At 37.4% G+C, this 12,120-nt stretch overlaps 1 protein-coding gene across 1 annotated transcript; it reads right to left on the reverse strand.

Annotated features, from left to right (window-relative positions):
* Window positions 1-4,047: 4,047 nt before the first annotated feature.
* CYP711A1 (cytochrome P450, family 711, subfamily A, polypeptide 1) lies at window positions 4,048-9,993 on the reverse strand. The gene is made up of 5 exons (XM_086815790.1): window positions 9,665-9,993; window positions 8,994-9,146; window positions 6,200-6,965; window positions 5,532-5,627; window positions 4,048-4,636 (listed from the first exon to the last, which is right to left on the reverse strand). The coding sequence occupies exons 1-5, from the start codon at window positions 9,910-9,912 to the stop codon at window positions 4,301-4,303; spliced, it is 1,599 nt and encodes a 532-aa protein (XP_086671916.1). The 5' UTR covers window positions 9,913-9,993; the 3' UTR covers window positions 4,048-4,300.
* Window positions 9,994-12,120: the final 2,127 nt, after the last annotated feature.

The raw sequence follows: 12,120 nt of genomic DNA on the forward strand, positions 1-12,120 counted from the left end.
TTCCACAGAGGAGTCAAAAATAGAGGAGGACAACTCAGAGGATGATGAGGGGGAAGTTCAACTATTGGAGAGAGATTTTGACTTCATGTGTATGTCCCTACATCTGTGTGTAGAGGAAGGGGAGAAGGTGAAAACTAAGGATGAAGTGCAACCAGATAAGGCAGAAGTCTTACAGAAAATGCTTGCCAAGGATCTAGCAGGGTTGAGAGGAAAGAGTATTTGACTATGTTGTAGCAGTTTCCACATCTTTTCATTTTTTCTTACACTCAAGTTAGGGGGTGTCAATTGTGCAATATGAAATACAATTGAAGCTAGAGGCCAAACCAATTGTGTAGAGATTGAGAAGATTGGGAGTTATGCATCAATAGGTATTGAAAGAGGAGGTGAAAAATTTGTTGAAAGTAGGGTTTATTTTTCCCAGTGGTCAATTTTGAGTGGGCTTCTATAGTTGTCATCACTCCCAAGAAGAATGGGAAGTGGAGAGTCTGTGTAGACTTTAAGCCTTTAAATGTTGTAACCAAGAGAGATCATTATCCCTCTTCTAAGATAAGATTTTAGAAAGCGTAGCTGGGCATGAGAGATATAGTGTGTGTGATGGATATTCAAGGTACTTCCAAATTTCAATTACCCTAGAAGATCAGAAGAAAACCACTTTCATTACCCCATGGAGGTGTTTTGCATACAGGGTTATGCCCATTGGGATTACAAATGCCACTGCTACAAAGGTTTTTGAATCTGGTGTTTCAGCCCTATTTAGGGTCCTTCATCAGAGTGTTTATTGATTATTTTTGTATCTATAGTGGTAGATGGTTCTATTGTGAGAATCAGAGGATGGCTTTGAAGAGGTTGGATGATCTGTGTGGTCAACTAGGCCCTCAAATGTCATTTGGCTCAGGCCAAGGTAACTCTACTTGGAAATGTGCTTTCTAAGAATGGGATTGAGGTAAATCTTGCAAAAGTAGAATCTTTGCTCTTATTGGAGTCACCTCAAAATATGAAGTAGCTATTGACATTCACACATAAGGTAAGATACCTTGCGAGATTCTATCTCAAGCTTTTAATCCATTGCAACAAGCATCCCAAAGGGATCCCTTTTTGTGGAAAGACAAGGAAGAGGAGGCCTTTCTGTAGGTCAAGGAAATTTTGAGCACTTTGCCAGTGGTCATACCCCGAGTAATGCAGTTGCAATGTTAGTGAATTTCTAGCTAGAAAATTTCCATAGAGCGGTTTTCTGCTAGTGGGGTAACTAGCAATTGGTCTACTTACTAAAAATTGGACTTACATTTCTAACTAATACTTGTGGATAACTTTTATTGTAAGTTGAATGCACTTGTAGTGCTAGTGGAATTTTTGTTGATAGCTTGCTAGAAAACTTCCATAAAACAGTTGGTCTGCTAGTGCTAAATAGCAATTGGTGTACTTACTAACAATTGGATTCCTAATTAGCAATGACTACCAGCAATCAATTGTAATATTAGACTACTAGTGGATTCTATATACATCACTACTGAATATGGGCTACTAGTTAGAAGCTATACCATAAGTTAGCATTTCTATTGTAAGTCTATAAGTGGACTGCTAGTTAGTAGATTGCTAGCTAGTAGTTGTAATAATGTAATTGGACTATGTGCACTACTAGTTTAGCGGTTGGACTATAATTTTACTAGTAGTTATCTCTATAAGGGGACTATAAGAGGACTAGCATCGATACTATATGTGGACTAGTGGTTATCTATAAGTTGTACATAGACTAGTAGTTTTGAACTATAAGTGGACTGGCATCTATAATATGTTTGGACTAGTAGTTATCTATAAGTTGCACTATATGTGGAGTGAAAGCTATATTATATAAATTCTACTTAATTGTGTTGTTAACATGAAAATTTGCTACATTAACATTTGTTTGAAGTTACAGGTTGACAATTTTCTCACTTCCAAGGATATGTACCCAGAGGTTTGAGTGCTTGAAACCTTACTTTATGTATTATTTAGAAATGTGCCATTAACATAAAAGTCGAGTTGATCAAGAAGGTGCACATGATTACAAAATAAGTCTCTCCCAATCTGTTTCTAACACAAATCTAAGACATGAGTATGCATTGTCCAGAAGGAGAACACCATGTCTTTGAACTCTTAACAAATTATACCCATGTGGCATTATTAGTGGCATGTACTCATTCTTCATTTAGTGGCTCAACATCATCAAGCTAGATCTTTTAAAAAAATAACTCACATGTGGATGCTTCACCATGTTGAGTATATTGTGTAGGTTATAGATAAAAGTGCTACTTAAACATAACTTTTCATCTTTTTGAAATTACCTATTAAATATATCCTTCCTAGTTTTAGTATAGCATTTTTCCATAGGCTAAAATATTTTTGCCACATCATCACAAATCCTTCATCTCTTACAAACATCAACATTAGTTTATTCTCTTATTAAAGTTGTTCTTTTTAAAGATGGATTTAATTCACCCTTTTTCCTTATAGCTTTATACTCCTCGATTATATTGCAATAGTGCCAATGAGAGCACATGGCTTGCATTGTGATGATGTAGGAATGGTACATTTGCAAAGGTTTCCCTAGATTATTATACGCCCACTAATACCATCTTGACTCCACTATTTTTACTAGTTATCTGATCCATGCTCGATCCATGTCACAAGAAAAATACAACCCAAAATACACATGATAAACTTAAAGCTTCTAATGCAAAAATCATGTTGTTTATCCATGTAAAATACATGTACCTTTTCAGTTAGTTGCATAATTTAATGTGGTTAGATGCATAAGCTAAACTTTAAAAGGACTTAAAAGGTTAAATGTCAAGTAAAAGATGAAAGAGGCAATCTGGTCAGCAAATCTTTCTTCTCAAGAGGACACATAAGTTGAAAGATTACAGGCGAAGAAGTGTGGTCAACAACTCTTTCTTCTCAAGAAGACACATTAGTTGAAAGAAGACACATTAGTTGAAAGATTACAGGCTAAGAAGACACATTAGTTGAAAGATTACAGGCTAAGAAGTGTCTTCTTGAAGTTATCCCCCTAGGGCTATGTCTATTAAGCAAGCTTGCTAGATGGAAAGCTAGATCCGAGATGATGAGTGCTTGGACTTGCCCTAAAGAAGATGGGGAAGGAGAAAACTCCAGGATGGGATGAGATGTCAGTTGAGGTTTTTCTAGAGTTTTGGCCTAAATAAGAAGCATGTGACTTTGAGTAATCCACAGGGATGGGATACTAGAAAGAAGGATCAAAGAGGGCCTTATTAAGCTAATCCCTAATCAAACAACTTGTTTGAAGTTCTCCACCATTAGAGAGACCCATAACCATGCTTGCAGTATTTATAAGATCTCATTGAGCTTGTTGTAGTGCCCTTTCACCTTCACTGTGTGGGTGGTGGGGCTGGACATCTTATGAAGACTCTACACCATGACAAGTAGGATGCATGTGTAGGCCGATTGCTTACACTCTTACATAGAAGGAGATATTTTGAGGATGCCTTGTCCTTGGGTTGTAAGTCTTGAATGGGAGGCACCACCCATATAACCTCATATGGGTCTCAAATCTGTGAAAGGGCTGTAGGTCAATGTTGTAGTCTAATATGGTCCTAGTCCTGAAGTGATATGATATGTTTAGTTCATATATATTGGTCATAGAGGGTGCCCGACATAGGCTGGCCTATGATATGATAAACCTTGTATATTATATATAGAGACTAGTTGTTCAAAAGTCTTTATAGTCATATTGAGATTAATAGCTTAGATCTACCTTCATCACTACATTATGTGTGCCCTTGTATGTGTTTATTGGAACATAAATATCTCACAATATCTATATACACCATGAATATAAGAAGGAGAAATCATGTATGGATAGTAAGATAACAACCTTTGCAAATTAGAACCTACACAATAGTAAACTAGTAGAACCTACACATTAGTAGATATGAATGATTAGAAAATAAATCCAATAAATGGCATGGAAATTCAATAAAATTAAGTCCAATATGATCAAAAATATATCTAGGTAATTCTTAGCAAATAAATCAGTCGTCGGATAGCATGCAAATTTGCTAAACAAAAATAATATCATGAGGAAAAACTAGCACAGTAGGAATCTACATATACGATGACATCTCACAAATTTTAAAGCATAGGAAAAGTTCTTCATCACTTTTATATATATATATAAAAGTGTGTGGAAAAATAATGACATTACAAGACATGGGAAGTGATGGAAAAGGTAGAAATATAATTTGGACGAGAGGCTTGAGGATTATTTCTGCAATGTGAACTTTGTTTAAAGCTGATGTCGACGGTGAACGCGTAACCAAATACCATTCTTAGGACGACGGACTATTCCATAATTGAAGGTAAGGGGATTCTCCATGATAGGGGAGTGCTCAAAGGTAAACCTTTGATACAAGAGGATTAATGCCAACCTTGCCTCTTGCATGGCAAACTTATACCCCATGCAAGTCCGAGGTCCAAGACCAAAGGGAACATACGCAAAAGGATGTCTCTCCTTGTTCTCTTTGCAATCTGGTTCAAATCTCTCAGGCCTAAACACTTGTGGATCCTTGTAGTGCTTTGGATCTTGCATTACTGCATTTAAGGCTATCCAAACACTCGTGCCCTGTCCATGACACATTCGATCACATCAAAAATGACATTAACATATATACACTAACTTCTTTTTTAGTATTGCAAATTGATCTCAAGAATTAATGTGGATTTAAATGAAATATCATTCTCGAATTATCTCAAGAATCAATGTGGATTTAAATGAAATATCATTCTCAAACATGTAGCGATTGCTACCCCTTAATTAGCGTGGGAGAATGTGCTGAGATTATTTTATTAGCAAATTAAAAATGAACCCTTTTTAGCTGTTGTGTACCGTTTTTACTTATATTTCTATGAAGCCTTTTTCTTAGGCTCAGAATTTCCTCTTCCTTAACCACATAACTTAATCACATGCTTGTGCAAATAATTTTCTTTTGTTTTCTCAAACCTCACAAATAAGTGTCTTACTAAAGGGACTCTCGATTGCTCATCATAAAAAATTTAAGGAAACATCAATGCCTAACAACATTGTCCATATAACTCATCTAATGTTTATGATGAATTCTAGGCTTACTATCAAAGTGCTTGAGTACCTACATCTCTCAGGGTAGGATTGAAGATGTTTCATTACAGGACCCACTATTGCACCTAGCAAGTACTAAAACCTTTAACAACTACTGCTTGAGTATATAAAAAGCATGGTACTAGCACATTCCCATCAGAAATCCTTCTAGTGGGAGTGCTTATTTGGGTTATAATGTGTTAGAATTGATTTAAAAACATGAAAAGGTCCTACCAATTGATTGATTTTCGGGTTTTGAAATTCCAACACACAAGTAGATAATATTAATAACATTTTTTAGCTTTATTATGGATCCATGATTTTATCTTTAGACAATGTAGAATAATATACGGATGTTTTTTTTGGGATATGCATTATTATAGACACATGTAATATTTCAAACCTTTTTCAAGTGGTATCCACCGAGCTTGATGTCCTCAGATAGTTCCCTTGCAATTGTTGGTGCTGGAGTGAGGACACGAAGACTCTCCTTCATTACCTGAAAATGGGAACAAGAAGATGGCATCAAAGCTTTGAATCATTAGTATAGGGACAACACACTCTTGTGCAAGTGGTTTAGCTCAACACTCTTGCAATTGAGTGGTTTGACTCACAAGCACCCACCCTACCCGAGGTGGGAAGTTCAAACCTTGACATTTTATGATGAAAGAAAAGTAAGGCATCAACAAATAAGGAGAGAGGGGGGAATAGGAGGGAGGGTGGCAATAAGTGAAAAGGTAGTAAGAAGGATGATAATGGCAATGGGTTATAAGTTAATAGTGGAGTGAGAGTGAGGGGGGGGGGGGGCAATGAGTCATGAGGTTGATATGGTAAGGCATCAACCTGAGTGTGTGTGTGTGTCTGTGTGTGTGAGAGAGAGAGAGAGAGAGAGGAGGAAGATGTGTGTGTGTGTGTGTGTGAGAGAGAGAGAGAGAGAGAGAGAGAGAGAGGAGGATGTGTGTGTGTGTGTATGAGAGAAAGAGAGAGAGAGAGAGGAGAGAGAGGAGGATGTGTGTGTGTGCGTGTGTGTGTGTGAGTGAGAGAGAGAGGGGGAGGGTGAGCAAAGCATACCTGTTCAACGTAGGGGAAACGCTCGAGGTCCTCAAAAGTGGGTTTGGAATCAGGTGGACCAAAATCATCAATCTCCTTGAGCAACTTCTTCTCAACCTCCGGGTGGCAAGAGATGAGGTAGAGAGCATAGGAGATAGAGACGGCCGTGGTCTCGGAGCCAACCAACTGCATCTCAAAGGTGAGGCCATTGACATGGTCTTGTGTGACGAATTGAGGCGATGCCGCCTGAGCCGTCAAGAGCAAAGAGAGCATATCAATGTTGTGCTCCATGTGACCTTCCTTCACCCTCTGGGCAACTATGGAGCCTATCACCTTCTGCAGTTGGCGAGCTTCGCTTTCCATCTGCCAGTCTGCGGTGCCGGGAACATTACGCAGAACCTTGCGCATCGGCCATTGCAGGAAGGGGAAGAGCTCGCCTATTATCGTGCTCAATGGCGCATTCCCGTCCACTCTCAGAGCATTCACAAACCTGTTTGCGCTGTGAATGAGCTCTTTGTCCATGTTCTTCCCATCCGACGGCTTCTTCTCACCAATCTTGCCCTCCAGCAGCCCATACTTTGTCCCGAAGGCAACCTCCCCAATCGTCTCCGCCGCCACCATCATCATACAGTCCGATATGTTGATGTCCTTCTTCTCGCCTGCTGCCATCTCCACCTGCTTTGCAAGGTTTCCTATCACCCTACTCATCAGAGGTACATACTTGCGCATCTGCTCCGAATGATATAGAGGCACTACCACCCCTCTCAGAGCAGTCCATTTCTTGCCTCTAAACAGATCATAACAACCATCAATCACCTTTAGATTAGTTAACCCCACCACCTTGCATGCCTTGAAGAAGTAACCATCGTGTACCTTCCCCTCAAAGCAACATGAAGAAAAAAAGCTCAATGCCACATGCTTAATTGCCATATGAGCAGATTTATTCTAGCTTTTGTGCCTAGAAAAGCAAAAGGTGGAAGTTTTCCTTAAATGATTTCCAATAGAAACCCTTCCATGTGTGCTATAACAAACTCTTCACACCTCTCACCTTGATCAAGTAAACAACTAAATTATTGATTGCCCTTTCCATCAATGCACATTTAAGGAGGAAAAGATTTTCCATCTATGCCCATCCTAAACCACACAATCCCCACCTTAAAATGAACAAATGCAAAGTACACACAATAAACAAGTACTTGAGTTCCTTCCAACATTCTAACATTTTGCAATAGATGAGACCATAATTTAATAAACATTTTTGAATTTTTTATATGGTCAATAAAATTTTGCATTTTTGATATGGTTAGTAAAAAAATTGGAATACATGAGACCATGATTCAATAAAATTTGTGGTTTTTAAAATGCTTCATAAAACCTATTGTTGGCCACTTTTTGAAGTTGAAGTAGAGAGCTATGAGAAGTGGCATCGGCATTGTGTAAGTACATGTTTAAAATAGATCCATCACAAATTTTTACATAGCCTATTATAAGGTGATGAAAATATTAACTAATTAGGAGCATTAAAAGAAAAAAACTTAACATTTCATTCTCATAATGGAGTTTCAAGTTTAAGGCAATCATGTGGCAAGGAATCTCGACTTTTCATTATGCATTATGTTTTCTTCATTTAGTTTATGCATTATGTTTTCGTAACTTAATATGTATGAAAGTCAAACTTCAACCCAAAATTTCCCACTACACACCTATGTTGGATTAGTTTTTTGCATTCAAGAGAAAAAATGATTGACAACAATTTGGTTGGAGACCCCTCTAACCATTTTGTGCCTTGTTAATGTATAACTCTTTGGACGATCCCATGATCTTTCAAGTATATTACTTTGAGCAAGGATGACCTTGATCCATCTTTTTGGGTAGGTCAAGATAGTGCAAGTACTTGCACAAGTAAAGCTTCCCTTGTTCCTATGTAAGTGTGAATTTTCTTTATGATAAGCGTATCGAGATGGAGTAACTACCTACTTTATAAAGAAAGAGGTTACTACTGTGACTTTCTCTCTATGATGGAGACCCCTCTAACCATTTTGTGCCTTGTTAATGTATGACTCTTTGGACGATCCCATGATCTTTCAAGTATATTATTTTGAGCAAGGGTGACCTTGATCCATCTTTTTGGGTAGGTCAAGATAGTGTAAGTACTTGCACAAGTAAAGCTTCCCTTGTTCCTATGTAAGTGTGAATTTTCTTTATGATAAGTGTATCGAGATGGAGTAACTACCTACTTTATAAAGAAAGAGGTTACTACTGTGACTTTCTCTCTATGATGGGCATGTTTGTGTATCTTGGGTGTGTTTTAGTTTTTGGCACTTGCAAGGCTTCTTTGATATACCCTACAAGGTTTTCTCGCATTTCCCCTTGTATAGCAATCACCAACATCTTCATTTATCAACATCTTGCTTATTCATACTATTTACCCAAACTACCTACACTCCATAATATCTTTATTTATTAGATATCAAGCATGTATTATGGATCCTAAACAACCTTGTTGATTTTATTTATTTTTAAATACATTTGTAGAGCCAGATTTTAGCTCCTTAACTAGAGGTCCAAGGAAGGCTATCCACTTTTTTGCATTTCCTTCCATGTGTGTGATTCATTGCAAAAGTTTGTTATTGACAATAACAAGGTTGTTTAATCATACAAACACATATACCACCTTAGTTAGTATCAAGGTTATATTATGTACAAAAGCACATGTAGTTTAGATAATATTATCAAGGTTAATAAGGAGATTATGAAGATGAGGAGTATTACTTAGTCAATTTATTATTATTGAAAGGAATGTTGAGAAGATTACTTTCCCCAGAAGAGACCGTTTGGTAGGAAAGGGGCGGTTCGGATGTAGGTAGGGGCAATCCGATCCGTTGCAGCTTTGAACTGCTTTACCCCAATCTCCTTGCATAGCTCTGCGTCTGCTATCATAACGGTGGCCGTGCGTCCCCAATGGAACCTGCCTCAGATCCCAAAGTTAATTACCCAAACTTAAGCAAATCCATCATTAATCCAAAGCTAGGAAGTGCATCACAATATTACTCTGATACAAATATATATATATTATCGGAGAATTGAGCTCAATTACCCAGGGTGTGGAATGAGGATGAATCTTAATAATGACGGGGTAAATATAGAGATTAATCTATCCTGCAAATAGGATTAATCCTTGATGACAGTGGCATATTAATAGAGATTAATCTAGCCTGCAAATAGGATTAATCCTTGATGACAGTGCCATATTAATAGAGATTACTCTAGCATGCGAATAGGATTAATGCTTGATGACAGTGCCATAATAATAGAGATTAATCTAGCCTGCAAATAGGATTAATCCTTGATGACAATGCCATATTAATAGATATTAATCGAGCCTGTAAATAGGATTAATCTTGATGACAACGCCATATTAATATAAATCAATGATAGGATTAAACTCTTAAAGACAATCGGATCACAGAGAGTGAGTGATCTAACCTGTAAACGGGTCCATACTGCTCCTTGAGCATCTTGAACGTCTCGGCCTCATATTTGGCCAGGAGAGGGAGGTGGCCTAAGCCTGGCAAGGCGTAGGGAGGGCATGGGATATGAGTTAATTTCAAAGCAGGCCATAGCATGTAAAGGTAAAGGGTGCACAGAAGGAAGGCTAATGAGAGGATTATGTAGAGCATCCACTCTGCTAGAGTTGTGGGCGGCCATGAAAACACGTGAGCCAGAAGCTCCATGTTGTGTTGTCAACAAAGGTGACTCTCTCTCTCTCTCTCTCTCTCTCACACACACACACAGAGACGCGCGCACACACACACAGGTCTTCTTCCCCCCTCTTTTTAATGGCCTTTGCCTCCCCTTTGTCTTCATCTCCATAGCTGTTTTATCGCTAAGTGCTTCCCCAAGATTCCGCCAAAAGTGCCTTGTCTCACTAGTTTTTCAAAGGTGCTTTGTGTTATCCTATAAGCCCCTCCTTCACGTCTCCCTTTGAATCTTTTTAGACAAATTTATGTGAATAAAGAAGCCATTTTCTACAAATTTTCTAATCCTTGAATTGTCATTGTTCATGTTAAAATATAAACTACATAGTAATAATGTAAATATCCCTCATTATTTTAAAAAAAAGATATCTTTACTTATATTTCGTATAACATATAGCCTCAACACATTGTGTTTTTTCCCGTGTGGAGCTTACATGGCAGTAGGTGTCCACACGTAAACAACAAGGTCCGTTGCCCTTTCCTCTCCATGCACAAAAATGCCTTCAACAATGAAAAGAATCTCTCTCTCACACACCCCCTTACATGAGGGAGCCAATACCACGATATGCTATTTGAAAGATTGATACCTTTCAACATAGCTCGCACCACTTATAGAGTGAGACTATGGAGTGAAATTGGGCAATTCTATGTTGGATTAGAGCCCCGTCGAACATGCATACTTTGTCCTCTTGAGAAAAATAATAGCTTATACCACTATCCATACATCTGTTTTTCACTTATTTGAGGGAGAACACACCGTTCACACTTATCTGGGGAGAGGACACACCATTCCTACTTTCCTCAAATAGTATTAGTCTCTCCTCGTTTATTTCATAGGTATTGTGACATTAAGAGACACTTATCCCCTAGCCCTCCCTCATTTCTTCACTAATTTAAAGCCATAACATTCAATCGTTGTATGTGCATGGCGTGCCTTTATTGAGGTTGTCTCACACTGTTATGAGAATGTATTTTAATCCCTCTTAAAAATGTTACTCTACCCTCTTAGATATTCGGGGATGCTTGGATTGTCTTTGCATCAAGCCAAATTATGTTAATATATCGAGGGTGATACCATTTCAAATAGTAATATGTTTGGTACGCATTGATGTATGTTTGGTAATAGTAATATGTTTGGTACGCATTGATGTATGAGTGTGAGTTCCTATGTTTGTTGTAGTTGGTTTGTATGGCAGGGTGATTCTTGGAGTACATACGCGCTTGATGTGAACGTGTATGTGGTGATGGTTTGTATACTTATAATTATTTAACAATTTAGTGTCGGATATTTTATAGGTGAAGAGGACTTGAAAGATTGAGGAGAAAGCGCATAAGCTATTATTTTTAAAAGGTATTCATTATTTTGGACAAGCTTTGTATTTATAAGCGGGCTTGTAGACATCTATTTATTTATTTCTACAAAATTAGACTTGCAAATATTTATTTTTTAAAGCTTAAAAACTTTCCCCTAGCCCAAACAATTTAGTATTTAAGAGCTTTCTATTTTGGGTAAAGAGAGAGTGTCGTGCAAGAAAAAGCAAAACTTTTGTATTTTTGAAGACTATGGCTTATTTTAGCAATTAAATGCATGAAAATACTCATGTGTGGGGAATAGGCCACACACATGAGGGGAGAAGATTGTGTCATACAAGAACCAAGTATTTTTCATGTATTTTCATATGTTAATTTCTAAAGCTTGGTTTATGTCGAATTTGTTACAATAGTTGAAGTTGAACAGTTGAATAATTATTTTACTTGAGAAATTATCTTCTCAAGAATCAAAAAATATTTTTTAATCCCTTAATCCTATTCGTAATCAAACACCATAGTGGGTACTTAGAGGTTCAACCAGCATTTCCAAAACAAATTGGTGATTTTTCATAATTTTTTGGGGCCAAAACTTAATTTTGAGCATAAAAATCCCTAAAAATAGCCAAATAAATCCATTTAAAAAAAATATTTCAGCTTTGGGAATGATTATTGAAGTTTTCAAGCAGTGAGAAAGGTGCAAAGGTTAATTTCAACCATATTTAATTTATGCTCAAGGTCGTATACTTGCACATACTCTATCAAAAATATTGTTTAAAGCGAAACTTGAGTTCCACCTTGGATAAAAAGTTTTTGTTTAGCTTCAACACGAATTTAAGACATCTTGGGAGTATTGATGTTGTAAGAAAGAAAACA

Source organism: Cibotium barometz, chromosome 21, assembly GCF_041138505.1.
Source record: "Cibotium barometz isolate CiBa-2024 chromosome 21, ASM4113850v1, whole genome shotgun sequence".
Lineage (NCBI taxonomy): Eukaryota > Viridiplantae > Streptophyta > Polypodiopsida > Cyatheales > Cibotiaceae > Cibotium > Cibotium barometz.